The sequence below is a fragment of the Gigantopelta aegis genome, chromosome 3, assembly GCF_016097555.1.
Source record: "Gigantopelta aegis isolate Gae_Host chromosome 3, Gae_host_genome, whole genome shotgun sequence".
Classification (NCBI taxonomy): Eukaryota; Metazoa; Mollusca; class Gastropoda; order Neomphalida; family Peltospiridae; genus Gigantopelta; species Gigantopelta aegis.
The window spans coordinates 42,369,533-42,387,609 of record NC_054701.1 but is presented as its reverse complement, the minus strand read 5'-3'; the positions used below and the strand labels follow the sequence as shown (position 1 = coordinate 42,387,609).

The 18,077-nt window shown below is 36.1% G+C and overlaps 1 protein-coding gene across 1 annotated transcript in view; it reads left to right on the top strand.

The window, feature by feature from the left end:
• Window positions 1-13,946, top strand: part of LOC121368068 (protein Wnt-2b-A-like) — a 47,529-nt gene extending 33,583 nt beyond the window's left edge. Inside the window, exon 5 of the mRNA XM_041492597.1 lies at window positions 11,644-13,946. Coding sequence (XP_041348531.1) covers window positions 11,644-11,882 — 239 coding nt within the window. The 3' untranslated portion in view covers window positions 11,883-13,946. The remainder of the gene's footprint in view (window positions 1-11,643) is intronic.
• Window positions 13,947-18,077: the final 4,131 nt, after the last annotated feature.

Genomic DNA, 18,077 nt, shown 5'->3' with positions numbered 1-18,077 from the left:
AACATGTCCAGGAGAGGTGAAAAGAACGCACCCCAAGTCGGTGAAATTTGTCGTGACGTAGGCATTGTTGTGCTTCGAGCGACATCTACCGGTGACATCAGAATACAAACTTTCAAAATTATTTCAAGCAATTGGGACATGGGGATTCCCATGGTATTTATCGATATAAAACCTGCTTTTTCACTCCATTTGATAAAAACGTGATCTAAGTGTGTTACAGGTTTGTAGATTAACCAAATTATAATTTATTTTCGCTGGATGGAACTAGGGTGTGCGGCTTTAACAGTCACGATGCCTAACACATGTTGTGCAGTTGGCTGCATAAACCATAACATGAAGTTTAAAAAAATATCGTTTTACAAATTTCCAAAAGAAGAGACTAGGCGCCGCTTATGGGTAGGGTCATTAAAACGACAAACCTGATGGAATTCCATAGCTTCCCTCACAGAATGTGACTACGTTGACTTTAATGTTGTTGCTTGTTGACACCAACAGAGATTAATTTAGCAAACAAAATGGTTAAAGCATGTGCAGTGATAAAAATCCCACATTATACTGTAAATAAAATACACAATTCCATCGTCTTCCATGACCCCCCCCCCCCCCCCCCCCCCCCCCCTCCCAACAAAACGATGCATCCAGTTCTTGAATAAAGAGTATATTCCTTTATCATTAAATTTGTGTGGTCTTTATTTTTCATTTAATCTTAGTTGCTTGGATATTATCTATACTTGTATTTATTTTGCCATACCACAGCTACTACATCTTATTTATTTATTTTTTAATTTTAAAATAAAAGTTTATACTGCTAAATTACACACATATTATAATAATTATAATATAGGCCTAAATTCTTTTTTAAACTTTCATTTTTTTTTTTTTTGGGGGGCAAATGTGTCTGTAGCAGGCCTGCAGTAAGAAAATATAGGTCGTCCCCCCCCCCCCCCCCCGTGTGTTTAGTATTTACTTTGGTGCAGAGGTAAATAATGTGCGTGTGCCTTTGCTTCAGTATATATATATATATATATACACACGTATATATATATATATATATATGCCAAATTTCTAGGGAAATCACTAATGTGTGTGTGTGTGTGTGTCTGTATATATATATATATATATATATATATATATATATATATGTGTGTGTGTGTGTGTATATCTATATGTATACATATACATACATACAATATATATATATATATATATATATACACACACATTAGTGATTTCCCTAGAAATTTGTAAAGGCATGGTAGACCAAACACTTTTGGGGCATTTTCACCATTTTTGGGGCACTTTTTTTCATTAAAAATACACAAAAATTAATTGAAATAAACATTAATGTAATTTATGTGCTTGCTTTAATAAATGAATGGCAAAAGATGTAAAAGGCATATTTTATTAATTAATAATACCTTTTTGGGTTTTATAAAGGCAATTTTAGAATTAATTAGTGAAAAAGGCTTATTTAATCTCAGGGCAGCATGGTGCTGATTAAGGCAAGATGGTGCTAGACTACTGAGGCATGGTGCTGCACTGTGCTAAAACAAGCTAGGGAAAACACTACACATACATATACATAAATCTAAAAATACATAAAAATCTATTCTATTGTGGATCAATGTAACTTGTACATTTGTAAATTTTACTTGTTCAAGTTAGAGGACTTACCTTTTTACATACATATGTAGTTTCATGGTATTCTACAGTTCAGTGTGTGTGTGTGTGTGTGTGTGTGTGTGTGTAATCTGCTTTAGAAATTACCTGCAATAAAATGAATGGTCAACTGCCATATCTGATATTTGTTTTCCATTTTGAAAACAGTTTGACATGGAGAATATAGCATTTAACTATCTCATTCATATATTTTCCTTGAATATGCTACATAAGTGCATCTACATGAGGTAATTTAACCCGGGTTAAAAGCAACTTAGGTTAAATATGTGTAGTCTAGTAGAAGGCATACCGATATAGATCAGTTTATTAACAACCATATTTGCCTCCTTTCTCCAGCTGTATACTATTAAAAATTAGTTTTGTAGATATTACTTAAATTGAACTGCAATAACAATTCCAATACAGTACAAGACTGAACAAGAAAATATCTGCAATATCCATTGACTAGATATAAAACAACACCAATGTTATACATATATATATTAACCATTATTTACTCAGGCAAGTTTTTGTGTTTTATTACTAAATATACCAGGTTAAACCCTATTATTAAAACATTTGCATGTTTGTTCGACGAGGTAACACTTATGTTTTATTAGGTTGCAGACCTGACATGAAAATAACTGAGGGAACTGATTATTTGCTCCCTAATGTAGTTTATGGGGGGCAATTTAAAATATTACCATATTGATACTACATGTATATAAATTCACATGCCAAAGGAAACTATATATTATTCTCCTTGAAACTAATCTCAGGTGTGATGGGTAAGTAGAGAGAGATATTGCTCCCCCTAGATGTCAAGGTCTGAGGATGGCTATATTTTATTATTGCTATTTTTTGTTGCCTGCATTCAACCGGTAAGGAAGGGCAACATCATGTGGTAATTTTGCAATCTGTAAAAACAAAAGCATTTCATTATTTCAAGAAACTGTATTTTGTTTCAAGAATAAAAGAATGTATTCAGTGGAACATTATACTGTTGCCAATACATCTATATAATAAGATATGACAATAATACTATTGTAATTTTGAACTTGTAAAGTAACAACTTTGCCATTGTTTAATTATTACATATTATTTGGAAATAAAATAATTATTAAATCATAAAAATAATTAACTTAATCATGCATACAAATTTTATTATAAATACAAATTATATATTTTGTAGCCCACATCATAATTATTATATTAATAATTATCTTATCATTTCAAAATTGTTAAAATTTATAATTAACATTACCTGAAAATTGCATCAACAAAAATTATATTCTGCCCAACCTGCCCTGTCCCCTCGACATTCAAAGTACACGGAAACACATCGGTACTAAATATAGATTATACCAATTCAGATTCCCGTTGTTGGTTTCTCTTATATGGCAACCCAAGCTGTTATAATACACATAAGACGTATTGCAACTATGTGTTAGCTACAGAAAATAAATGACAATATGTAAGGCATGTAAAAAGTTAATATGATAACTTTATTCTATGTAAACCAGTAATCACTAAGGCTTTGCTTCACCCCCAAAGACCCGGATGATCGGTAACTAGGCCGTGTGACGTCACTCCGGTTCCGAGATATTGATCATGCTACCTACCATAAGGTCATTGTCATATTTGGTTTTAAGAATGTATAATTCAAAAAAGCAAAACCTACCACCTGCTGCTAGTGAATTTTGATATGCAATTTAAACAAACAAAGCCTACCTGTAGCATATGCCACCTGTCAAAACGGTCCTCTAAAATCATTTGACTGCTTACAAGTATGAGGTGGGGTGTAGCCTGATGCGCTGTTGGCTTAGGATCGATCCCCATCGGTGGGCCTTGAGTTATTTCTCATTCCAGTCAGTGTACCACGACTGGTATATTAAAAGTTGTCTGTGGGATGGTGCATATAAAAGATCCACTGCAACTAATGGAAAAAACATTAGCGGGTTTCCTCTCTAAGACCATATGTCAAAATTACCAAATTTTTGATATCCAATAGACTATGATTAATCAATGTGCTCTGGTGGTGTCATTAAATAAAACAATCTTTAGCTTACAAGTACTTTACTAAATCATTTAAAATAATAATGCATATCCACTTTGAAAGTATATTTGTTGAATAAGGTGACCCCTTTGGCATATTTGACTTTAGTGTACTAGTATTGTGCTTTGGCGAATTTAAAATTGTTTGCTATTTTAATAAAAGATTAATAAATAACGGTAGTAGTGTTTTTTTAAAAATAGTTTTGTTGGACCAATATAATAATGAAACGGTGTTTTACTTTTTTCATGCGTCATTAATAAAATATTGATTTCGTTCCCTGCGTTTCAATAAAGAGAAAAAGTAAACTGAATGTAACTTTAAATCTATTAAAGGGACAGATCCTAGTTTCAGACCGTAAAAATGGACACTAAGTTTAGTTAATCTACAAACCTTAAACAATTTCGATAAAGTTACAACTGAGTGAAACATGAGTCTGTGACTTTGAAACGATGAAATACCCTCTAAAAATAGACTAAAACTTGACTCCATAACTGTTACTTCTCAGACGCACGTGCGTTTTTAAAAATATGAGAAATGCATTTTGTGATATTAAAAACCCCAATGTGACCAAAAACACTTCGAATGTACGGAAATGGATAATCTAAACAATAAAATCTAAGTAAAGTATAATTTCAGTTATCAAAAACGGCTCTAATAGTCAAAAATGTGCCTTAGTATTTAAAAACTAGGGTATGTCCCTTTAATGAAGTATTAGTGTAAGAGCATATATAGCTAAAACACGTCCCGTGGGAATTTCATGTTAATTTTTGAAACCAATAACATTTATAATCAATGTTGGATATATATATATATTAAAAGATCTTTCTTTTCTGATGAATATTAAGGTCATTGTTCTGTCACTTAAGGTTACCGCTACAAATCTGTTCAAGGCGCAAAGTGAAATAAGACGCCATTGCATATTCCAAGTACCACGAACTATTTTGTTTGTTCAAAGTGTAAATCTGTATTACACGCGGTTTCAGACTATCGAAGATTAAACGAGGGTCGAGACATGTTTCCTCGAAAAATGTATTGAAAAATAAAATTGCTTGGGCAGTGGTGGTGGTGTGTGTGTGTGTGTGTGTGTGTGTGGGGGGGGGTCAAACCCCGAAACCCACCCCTTGCACACACACCTGGGTTTTGCTCAATCATGAAATTTGTACTCTATTAATTGGGCAAATGAGTCAAGCGAGCAATGCTCGTCGAACTCATTCGGACATCACTGTATTACGAAAATATTTAATTTTCTTTTACGAATTTTTAATGTTACAAGAAAGGTACTTCCTGTCCCATCCCCATGTAGCTATAGGTTACTTCTAAAACAGGCCTTGGGCGATGCTTGTTACAAAATCACGGAGGCTTACAAATATGTTTTTATAAGTCTGTCAATAGTATAATCGGGGACATTGTATAGGATTAATTTATTTTGTTTAGTGTTTAAGTGGATCAGTTTACGGTAGCGTTCCACTTCGTCTGTTCGTATTTGCTCCGCGTTGGCTGAAAAGTGTCAGGAGTTTTTATTTATATTTTATTTATTTATTTACACTTTATTTATTCATTCATTCATTCATTCGTTCATTCATTCATTCGTTCACTCACTTAATCATTTATATTTGTTTACGTTTATGTTTATATTTATTATTTTCTTTGTAGTAAAAAAAAAATAGATACGCACTCACCCCTAATAAACCCATGACATAATCCTCTCGCACCTTTCCATTATAATTGTGTAAAAATAACTTTTAATTTTATTTTATTTCATATAACAAAAATGTAGTTTAAAAAAATTAATAGAAAGAAACTGAATAAGAGATTGTTAACGTGAAATTATCTGTACCAGCTCCAGTTTGTTCTACTTTCTTGGCGACATTAAAGGCATACTGTCACGGATTTAAGGACCTTATTTCTCTAAAAAAAAATGGATAATAAATAGAAATTACATTAATTGTCGGAAATCAAATCTAGCTATTGCATCACCTTAACTGAACCATGATGGGGTGAAATCCATGTCATCCCTCTCGGCAATTTTAGTTTTTGAATTATGGACCATTGCCATAATTCAATTATTTTTACAAAATGTCATTAATAAATGGAGTATGGTGGTTATGAAGATGGTTGAATAAAGTATATTTGGGGACAAATCAAATTATATTTGTTCAGGTAATACTTTGTTAGACAATTAAGTAGGTCAGTGGTCTGTGACAATATGCCTTTAACAAAACAATGTGGACATTTTAAACTGAGAAAATCTTCTAGGGATAACCATTAATCTTAGTAAATATGGTAGATTGGAGCTTCTTTTCATATGTTAGAAACACAAGATTAAGATTAATTAAGCGGTGATTTCGTTCAGCCCAGATATGGTGGTGTAATGTAGGTCTGTGTTACAATACACATTTTGGGGGGTTACAGTTGGTGTAACAAAGGCCTTGATATGTACTGTTCTGTCTGTGGGATAGTGCATAAGGCCAGTTTTGTGTGTTGCTGAAAAAAAGTTAGCTTGTTTTGTTGATCGACACCACTAGAACACATTGATTTATGAATCATCGGCTATTGGATGTCAAACATTTGATAATTTTGACATAAAGTCTTAGAGAGGAAACCCGTTACATTTTCCTATTGTAGCAAAGTTTTTCTTATATGCACCATCACACAGACAGGCTAGCACACACCACGGCCTTTGATATACCAATTGTGGTGTGCGGGTGTTTAGATACTAGTATTCATTTAATTTTATAAGCTTACGATAATTCTATGATAATATAAAATTAGTTATTGTTGTTGGTTTTGTTGTTAAGTCTTTGTGTTTTTTTTTTTTTTTTTAGGGGGGGGGGGGGGGGTTGTCGGTTTTTTTTCCTTTTCTTTTAAAGTCAATGGCTTTAGTTCCGAGGCACGTATTTTTCTGTTTCGCACACAGTACGTGCATGCAGCTATTATAAATTAATGGTGGAAAGCCATGATAGCCGACAACAGGTTTACCCTCCCTAATAAGTATGATCACATAGGTGTACGGGCTCCCATTTGTGTGTGTGTGGGGGGGGGGGGGGGGGGGGGGGGCAGATTTTTGCCGGAATTAAACAAAAGTGCCCGAATCTGGACTATAACGTTAAATTCACATTAGCATTGCTGTCAAACAGTTATTATATAGGGTTGCAAACGAATCGCCACGCATTTTTACATGGATTACAACTAATATTATGGGTAGAATGATGAAAATATATGGTGAAAAGTGTTCAGGCCAGCAATTTTTCCCCGAATATCTCTATTCTTTTTTCCCGAATTTGAGTCTTCTCCAGAAATGGTGGGGGACAGTTCCCCCCGTCTCGTACGCATATGTATGGTCAAAGGTGTGTGATGTGGTAGTGGACCTAGAGGTGATGGTGGTAGTGTTTTTATAGGGGAGGGGGGGGGGGGGTGGGATAAATTCCACACACTGTACATAATCTAGCAGTCATCTACATTGCATTGTAAACTGTACATACAAGCTGTACAAATTGCTATTATTATACAAAAAGAAAAAAAAGAAGAAAAAAAAAGATGTTGGCATAAAACACATTTCTCTACAGCGGTTCCAGTCGTGAGAAGACAAGGGATATAATACACGCTGATAACACCGGACAGGTTGAAGATGTGTGATGAACTATCTCGCTAGTTATCAAAGCATCCAGTCAGGCTAAAATGATGCGTTGTAGACCGACTATGAACGTGTGTGGTGCCACCGTCGGTGAAAGGGCCTCCTTAACCGAGACTACAATTTATCAGACTTGTGGATTATGCCACTATCGGGTGCGGCCTGTTTGATCGAGACTATCATTTATCAGACTTGTGAATTACTAGTACATTTTGAAAATAGCAAGATATCATAGACGTTGGAAATGGAGAAAGGGGAACGAAACTGTTGTTCCCCCAGATGAAAATCAAATTAATGTATAGCTACCCCCACTTCTAGCCGTTGTAAACGCCTATGTAGACAAAATCTGCTTCCTTTTTTAAAGGGACATTCTTGAGTTTGCTGCATTGTAAGATGTTTCTGACTAATAAAATATTTCTACGATTAAACTTACATATTAAATATATTTTCTTGTTTAGAATATCAGTGTTTGTATATTCAATGTGTTTCTGGCCGTTTTAATATTTGTAAGAAGCCCAAAGTGGATTCTGTCTTCAAATAATTTCGTACGTATGAAAAAATAATATTTTAGGTAATAAAATGAAATTTAACCGAGTAAAAAATATTAGATGGATCAGAAACACGTTTAATATATATTTATGTAATTACAATCGTTAAAAAGGCTCTGTTAGTCGAGAACATATTAAAAATTGCTGAAAATTCAGGAATGTTCCTTTAAGATTACAAGTCTTCATCTTGATATGTTAATAGCAATTTAAAAGAATCAGTTTATAGAAGAGATATTCATTTTGGATCTCTACAGTAATGCTTCCAATAAACCAATTACAAATAAAGAAATTAACAAGCTGTAGTTATTTATTCTCACCTCTATGAATTGTTGTATGTGCTTATATCATTATGGTTATAGATAATACTACGAATGGCCTCGGATATAATTTATCTTACTAGTTGTTCCAAAACGTATATACCGAGTTGGATATATGTTTTTAAATAACGAAGAAGGAAGGCAAGAAATGGTTTATTTAACGACACACTCAACACATTTTATTTACGGTTATATGACGTCGGACATAATATGGTTAAGGACCACACAGATACTGAGGAAGGAAACTCGCTGTCGCCACTTCATGGGCTACTCTTTTCGATTAGCAGCAAGGGATCTTTTATATGCATCATGTCGTAGACAGGATAGCACATACCACGGGTTTTGATGTACGAGTCGTGGTGCACTGGTTGGGACGAGAAATTTAAATAACGAGTCGTAAAATAAATACTATGTAACGGACACGGGTGTAATATTTTATTTTCAAATATAAACAATCAGGTTTAAAAGAAAAACTTAAGTTTGTTTTGTTTAACGACACCACTAGAACACGTTGCTTTATTAATCATCGACTAATGGATATAAAATATTTTGTAATTCTGATATATGGTATTAGAGAAGAAACCAGCTACACTTTTCCATTAGTAGCAAGGAATCTTTTATATGCACCATCCACAGACAGGATAGCACATGCCACGGCCTTTAATAAACAAGTCGTGGCGCACTGGTTGGGACGAGAAATAGCCCAGTAGAGCCACCAACGGGGCAAGTTTAAAATAATCCATGTGAAAGTTGTTTTCCTAAAGAAAACCTATTGATTTCTCTTGTGCGTTTATGTTATACATCATAGATAACAATCAGTTTCAATAGTCGTAGCTTTAGCGGACGGGTGAACTCTGACATGTATGTCATCACAATTGAAATGAGCATCCAATTAATTTTCAATGACAAATCTGGAATACGTGATCAGGGCCAGATATCAGCACAATGCAGAGTCGAATGTGCATTTGGCAAAATAGTGGTTGATTCCATGAATCTCTATCTAGTGCCTCGTCTATAGGAGGACAGCCACTCCCGAGGAGATCCTTTACTGGGGATTTCATCTTTATTGCACCGCTATAAAGAGGACTGCCACCCCAGACTAGTTTACTAAACAAAACTGTCACCGGAGAAAGGAGATTATTTACTGAAAAATACATCCGCTCACACAGGATTTCCACTCCCAGACTAGTTTACTAAACCAAACTAGCACCGGACAGAGCTCCCTGGAATAAGTAGAGTTGTGATGACATGCACTCTTGAATCACTGTCAAATCAGTGATTAGGTGTTCGCGAAAGATGAGCGCATCCTGCCCGTCATGAGTTCTGCCACCACAGCTGCCGAGTCTCGCACTTCATCTAAAAACGATGAATAAATTATAAATGTGCAAGTTTCAACAAAGCGATGAAAAAGTATGCACAAGTTCAAAATATGGAATAGCATCATTTTGGTTAGTAATGTATTGTATTTAGTAGATATAGCATCCAAATGTCTACTGTACCATAAACCTTTTTGAATGCCCTCGGTATTCCCTGGACATCATAACCCTGACTGAACAACTTCTGTGCCAGAAGGATATGGCGTTGTTTGGAATGTGCATACAATGAGCATGCCCTAAGGTATCTTAGGACTTGTAATATGTAGACATCAAACGCTGGAGCAGAAGGTATACTGTTCGACATAACGGGGAAATTGACTATTGGAAAGTTGAAGTCATCCCTTTTGTTATACAGCTTAGTTTAGAGGCCAGTGTCGCTTTGAATCTCTATGCATATATCGAGGTAGGAAACTGATTTAATACCTTCTGATGTTTCTTTTATTTCTAACTCTTGTATGTAAATCAATGGAAGATAAGATCATCAATATAGCGCAAGGTAAAGTTAAACGTTTTAACCAGATTCTTTTGTTTTGTTATTTAACCAGATTGGTTAGAAATTCCGATTCATATGCATAGAGAAACAAATCAGTGAGTAGTAGAGCACAGATGGTGCCTAGATGGGGATTCCTACTACCTGTCTCCAATTCTATCCCCAAAATTGACATATTATATGTTGTCAGTGAGGAATTCCAGCATATCACATATGTCTGTCTCAGTATACTTTAGTCTGGATTCGCTCTCGGTCTTTACATATTGTCCAGATCCATGAAAGATAGTTATGTATTCATATTTTCGTCCACCGTTCTTTGTAACAAATTACCCATTGATTAAGGAATGAATATTTTTCCTTTTTGTTTGTCTTGTGGGAATTGTGTATACTGATAAAAAAAATCAAATGTTTTAATATTAGTGAACTTTGATCTGGATTGAGAGTGAATGGTTTCAAGTAAATATTTGGAATTCTGAAGAATCTATAAGTGACTAATACCTTGTGTCTCGAAAGCATTTTGCAAATATCTACAAAGGTTATCCTTGATAGCGGTCAGTGTTTGGGACAATGATTTGGTGGTGCGTTTGTTGGACCCCGCGATGTATCTCTCCTTGTATGGATTCTTATGAAGTTTTATAATCCAATACAGAAGAGGAATGGTCATGTCTTCAGATTTTAAAGTCAAGCCAATAGTGCGACGATCAGATGCATGTCTTTAAATGGTCTTCAACACAGCATGGGGTTATCTCCGTAAAATACAACAAATATCACACATTGTTCTCTCCAGCGTATGTAAGAAATTAAATTATGACATAGGTTAGGTTACTGGTTCTCACGTCTAAGAACATACTAGACACTGTCTGTCTACTTGCTGTTTGGAACTACATACACAAAAAATAGTGCAAAACCAGCTTTCCAGACAACTAATTGTGTTTGTAAGCCAAACACTGCGAGCATCCATTTCTGTCAACTTGATGACAGGTTTTGGATGTTTTCCAGGAGACAAAAAATACTGTGTAGACAGATTTGTTTTGTCTATGTTTCAGGTATCGTCGTCGTCATCATCTTCGTCATCATCCACCCCCACTACCATTATCATTTTTTCTTCTTCTTATAACCCTCCTTTCTTGTCCTGTCCATTGGACTGTCATCACCGTTGTTATACTGCCCACCTTATAATCATAATTTTCACCACCACCACCACCACCACCACCAGTATCTTCATCGTTGTCTTTTCTTATTACCTTTTTTGTTTTGTTTTTGTTCAATGGATTATTACCGTTATACTTTCATCACCACCATCCCCATCATCATCATCATCATCACCTTCACCACTCCTTTGTCTTTCATATATTTCTTATCCTTGTCAAGAAATAAAATATGAAACGAAACATGAATAATTTTTGGTTCTTAAATTCGCACGCACGCACGGAAAAATAATAAAAAAATAATTAATAATAATAATAAATCCACTTTCCAACTTTGTAAACACACACATGCTAATAGATTTAATTCCCTTACTTTATATAATAATTATGCATTAAAGATATTACTTTGTTCTTTCAGGCTCGCTGGGGACCGCAGGGCGGACCTGTAACAAAACGTCCATGTCGACGGATGGTTGTGATATTATGTGCTGTGGGCGTGGCTACGACACTAAGACTGTTAAGAGGGTGGAGAAATGCGAATGCAAATTTCACTGGTGTTGTTTTGTTCGTTGCAAGGAATGCGAAAGATGGGTGGATGTGCACACGTGCAAAGGGCCGAACCCAACGCCGTTTCCGTCACAGTGGCGGAAAGGTTAGAGATTCTAGTGCAAAACGATTTGGTCACAAGAAGATATTTTCATAATGAATATGGAAGAAAATGTCTACAGGAGCTGGATCCACCAGGAGACAAGAAGGTCATCCCACTTCACTCCAACTAGCAGGGTAGTGTCTTAGAATATGTCTTTGAGCATTAACAAAAATAATAATAAAAAATACAGGTAACATATTTTGCCGAAAAATCTCATCCTTCTCATCCATGTGTGGGTTCTCAGCTGTATTGCCATTTAAGAATTTGTCCTTCAAACCATGACTGTTCATATGTGTTATTATTCTTGTGGAATAGCAGACGGCTGAATCACCTAGATATACATGTAATGACAATATGTATTGAAAGAAAGCTGTAAGGACTATTGCAAGTTTTGTTATGAATTAGCTGAGCGTGTTTAATTTCAAGTATTTTACTCCAAAGAAAAACATGTGGAAGCTATTTTCGGTTTTGCGGATGGTCACAGGTGAAACATCAGAATCCATCCACTCTGCGCATGAATCAGTGGAAATGATGGTATAAAATTATGGAACATGGCTATGGAATACATGTTACATATGTTCTTCGTTGCTTTTAGCTATTTCCAGGCATTAGATAACCGTGTTGTCAACTTCAGGGGTAAAAATAAGTCATTTAGAAAGGTGTTTTTCTTTTCATTTGTTTTGTACTATGAGGCTAAAACTTGTTTAAATAGAACAATAGTTTCTGACACAAAATGAACCTGAATATTATTCAGTATAGTTATCTACGTAATTAAATACTCAAAGTAACGAATCATACGAATTTCAGTTGTACGGTAATCGACTGATAGAAACGTGTTTTCAAAGATTCAGACTAAATAACCATGGGTCGTGATCGGAGAAGATATTCGAACGGTATATGTTCAGAAGTAAAACAAAAATGAAGAGAAAACATTAATGCTTAATTCGAATACCGTGTTTGTCGAATGTAGAAAAAGGAAATTGTTTTGTTAAATTTCGATATAACTTGATGAAAATGAACTGCTAAAAACACTGGTATTCTGTAGGATGTATTTAGTATTATCTCCTAAATTATGTTTACGGGTGTGCAGCTTATATTGCAGCTTATATCAGAAGTAAAGTTACAGAGCTCGTGAGTCAACATATGGATCTGCATTACAAGCGTCTAACATAGGTCTATCAAATCTCCTCCACCCAAGGACATCGACATTGGCTGCAAGTATCTAAATAATGATCTACTGTGCTGACGACACTTGTTGCAAATGTCTTCCATACTAAATAATGATCTACTGTGCTGGCGACACTTGCTGCAAATGTCTTCCATACTAAATAATGATCTACTGTGCTGGCGACACTTGCTGCAAATGTCTTCCATACTAAATAATGATCTACTGTGCTGGCGACACTTTCTGCAAATGTTTTCCATACTAAATAATGATCTAGTGTACCTTTTGGACACTGCTATTGGATGCCAGTGTCTGCTATATCCAATAACGTTTTACTATTTCCTAACATCAGACAATGACTGCAAGTAACCACCAGTCTAAATAACGCTAAACTATAAATGTAGGAAACTTCTTATTCTCGTTCACAAGCTACACCAGTAGTCCAGTCTGTAGGATGAAATAACTTATCGGTTCCAGTTCTTCTGTCGCAACAGAGCTTGGTGTGTAGGGGTCTCGATGGGCCACTCGGAATGTTTCAGGCCTTGATAGATTGGACACCTCTGGATGATGTGGGACAGTAACATTGTTTCTACCATACTAAATAATAATGTACTCTCTCCCGAGGACACCGGCATTGGCTTAAGAGTGTACTATATTTGTTATGACGACAGGGTATGGCGAATTAGATCGCATTTTTTTATATACGCAAGAAGACAGCATGTCGCTGTTGCGAATTTAGTCACTGGACCACTGTTTTAATTATGTTCACCATAGAGTAATTCTGTCTGTTTAATATTTATTGTTATCGATATTAATATATGTATTGTATATAATGTAGACATTGTATTAAAATTAATTAATATATGCTTGCTGTACTATGCTTGTTTTAATACAAAGTGTAGTGGAATGTATTTGTTTTTATTTTTCAAGAAAACAGATTCACTGATATACGGTTTATTCAGGGTTTTAATACATAGAAAACAGGGGGGAAATCGGGACCAAGAAATCGGGCCAGTTTTGACAGGAATCCGGTTTATTGAAGGATCGGTTTAGACAAGTTTCACTGTAAATTACTGGACTTTCTGTCAGGGAATTTACTAAAATATATAATTGGGTTTTGCCTCCTATCAGAAATCCAATTAACTATAATAGTCATAGGAAGTACCATCCAGTTGAACTTTTTTACTATATCATTATACACATGACTTCACATACTACTGAAATTATTATGACTAGATGTGTTTTAAAAGAAATATATTTTAAGCAATAGGTAAGTTGTAGAAATAATACAATACACTTGTATGACAAGTTAAAGTATGTTTTGTTTTAACAACATCACTAGAAAGAAATGTTTTATTTAACGACGCACTCAACACATTTTATTTACGGTTATATGGCGTCAGACATATGGTTAAGGACCACACAGATTTTGAGAGGAAACCCGCTGTCGCCACTACATGGGCTACTCTTTCCGATTAGCAGCAAGGGATCTATTATTTGCGCTTCCCTCAGGCAGGATAGCACAAACCATGGCCTTTGTTGAACCAGTTATGGATTACTGGTCGGTGCAAGTGGTTTACACCTACCCATTGAGCCTTGCGGAGCACTCACTCAGGGTTTGGAGTCGGTATCTGGATTAAAAATCCCATGCCTCGACTGGGATCTGAACCCAGTACCTACCAGCCTGTAGACCTATGGCCTAACCACGACGCCACCGAGGCCGGTTACAACATGACTAGAGCACATTGATTAATTAATTATCAGCTATTGAGTATCAACTACTTATTCGATAATTCTGACACGTAGTCTTCAGAGGAAACCCGTTACATTTTTTCATTATCAGCAAGGAATGTTTCATATTCACTTTCACAGACAAAACAGCACACACCACGGCCTTTGATACTGATACTAATAATAACTGACTATTATACGAAGACCAAGCATAGATGTTGAACTGTGTTACCAATGAGAACTGCTGTTTGAACATGGCGTAGTGGCAGTTTCGTAGACATGGTTATTATAGCAGGACGTCTGCCTGTGGAGTAACAAATGAATCTCTTGTCCATACTGCACCCAGAGTGCGTGTTAACGGCTTGTCAGAACCGCCGAGTTCTGCATACCGGTGAGTGATCATCCAATTACTAAGGTTGTTGTTTTTACTTCAGTTTCCTTTTCGGAGGAATTTACGCTCACAACAGACGTTGCGCCAATCTTCCACGACAAGCGAGTCTAGATGAGGGACTATTATATACATGTTCCTACCTGGTATTATGCATTTTAACTTGGAATATATTACAATGGGAGAAGCAACAACATTACCAAAAAAACAAAACAAAAACAAAACCCCAGCATAATTATGAGAGTGAATTTTGTAAGCACAGATTAATCCCTATTTTCATGATATAAAGGTGATTTTGGACGTTAGGAACATGAGAGTACTTTCTGTTGTGGCAAAACCTTTCGGTGCGAAATGATATACGAGCTAAGGAGAAAAAAACTCGCACCATAAAAATGAAGATCTACTCAACACACTTTTTTCCCCCTTCTTCTATATCCATGTACATGTTACAGTCAATCTTTGAAACCAATCAGTGCATGTAATGTTAACATGAGTACTCTGCCGTTAAAGAGTTGGGCGGACATTCAAACATTCTAATACAATAATAATCCTATGTTTGACGTTATATACCTATATATTGGCAATTGTTTTGTTAACAGATAACAAATATTTCACACATTAATCACTAATAAACCCGACAACAATGTTTTGGGGTGCTGTTGGGTTTCTTCCTGCTGTGTATATGCTACAGTCAATTTCATGTCAAACTAGCCCAATTACGTTGCCGTTAGAGAGCTAAACGAACATTCGGACAGCTGTGGTCGCTCTCTACAGTCGGAGACCAATGAACGTGGTATTCTTCGAGAACACAATATGGATTTTCTACTGTACTTGCCCTTATTTACCCCATACATTGGAGTAGAATGTGTACCTTGTTATTAATACTAATTATACAGGGGACATCTAGGCTACTTCAGAACCGTTATTGGAGTTGCCATCTGAAAAAAAAACACCAAACAAAAAACAACAACAAAACAAAACAAAAACCCAACAGAATGCTGAGAAATCAATAGAGGTAAGCGGTATGTGTCTTGTGGAACTACCGTGAGGTCTGAAGAAGGGGGGTTTAAGGAATAATTTACCAAAGTGTGTTGTTAAAAATCCACCTAGGGGCCACTTTCATACCAGAGTTAAAGCCTGTTGGTCGTCTCCCCGGCCCTTGCAAAACTAAATTATTTTGCTACGGCCGAACTGATCCACTTTTACAACTGTGTGTGTGTGTGTGTGTGTGTGCGTGCGTGCGTGCGTGTGTTGTGTTGTGTTTTTAGATATATTGTTACCGTAATTAATTATAAAGGTATTTTACATCCATATTATAGAAAGATATTGAAGTCTATACATCAAATATATGCATTAATATATTATTTTAACATTAACTAGAATCTCAACCACTTGTTTGTCTACCGTCTCCCATTTAATTGTGCTATCGTCAGCTAGACGTTACATCGTGACGTATGCCGGGAAAAAAAAAAAAAAAAAAAATGCCTGCATACAACTGGGCAAGCTGGCGGTGTTTGTTGGTTCTGCTTCAACTCCGTATCAAATCAGAATCATGCTGTTAGATGGATTAAAGAAAGGTGGAGAATCGGACAGTCTCTAGCTGGGGTGGTATGACAAGAAAAACAAGAATATAATTGCACTCATCATATCAATTTCATCCAGGTAAGTGTGTGACGTACGTCTCAATGTGAAGATAAACATAGCCACTGCCGTCAACAGAGTACCCATTGTTCTCAGCGTCAAGGGATCGTATTGGCGTTTAGGTCTCCCATGAAAAGACGGGAATAGGTTCATTCACCAATAAAATGAATTTTCACCACACGCTTCCAATAGTGTGTGGTCGTTTATCATAGTACTTCTGCCTACATCCACGTACGTGATGAACTTAAGGTGTGATTTTCCAGTGTGTTTTTTTTTAACCCATCGTCTGCTCTTAATATAGAAGAAATTATAATTTGAATGATAGAATATTGATGTTGAAATGCAACGGTTGGAAATCTCAGTCAGTCTCTCTCTCTCTCTCTCTCTCTCTCTCTCTCTCTCTCTCTCTCTCTCTCTCTCTCTCTCTCTCACACACAACCACCACCACTACTACGCACAAGCGCATAACTAAACACTAAACGCCCATACAGTTTTTTTGAGAAACGAAGCTAACCAAAAACGTAACGAACATCTACAAGTAGACTATATTAATGAAATTGTTTTAGTACGCGAAAGAGAAACTACTTGAGCGATAAATTAATATGGATTTTGAATGAAAGTGTATGTTGTAACAAAGAACTTAATTTTCGATATCAAATCGTGAGAACACAGAATGATCTGCGATTTTCTCAATACAAGTGTTCTAAGCCCTTTACGGACTTGCAGTGGGGCACCCTGGCTGGCCGACTCCCCCCCCCCCTCGACAATTCCAGACTGTTCAATCCGCCTACTAAATTGGCAAGACAGCTTTTAAAACCAGTCTTCAAAAAAAGACAGATTTCAGCCAGATTGAGCAGAAAAACGTGCGCTAGACTGGTTTAGGCACTTCACCAAATGACCACATCGGTGGACAAGTCGAGAAGTTCGCAAACGTTAAGTAGAGCGTTGCTCGCTGTCGTCGACGTTGAACGCGGGGGATGGTTACAGCGTTTCTTCACTTAACGCTACCGTGACGGGTGTTTCTTAACACTTGTTGAAGTGATACAGCCACGCTGTGTTGTATACAAATTGTGTTACAATTAACGATTTACTTCAACCAAATCCTTTGGAAAATCACCGTTGAATTCGCACCAGTGGGCCCTTCAATACGGCTAAATAATATCACCGGGCACAGTCGCACCTGTCAAGTAGGTGTGAACAAGTGATGGGAGACCCCGAAAACCAATTACTCTGAGGTTAAAGTCGATTTACCGCCATCCTAAACCAAATAACCGATAT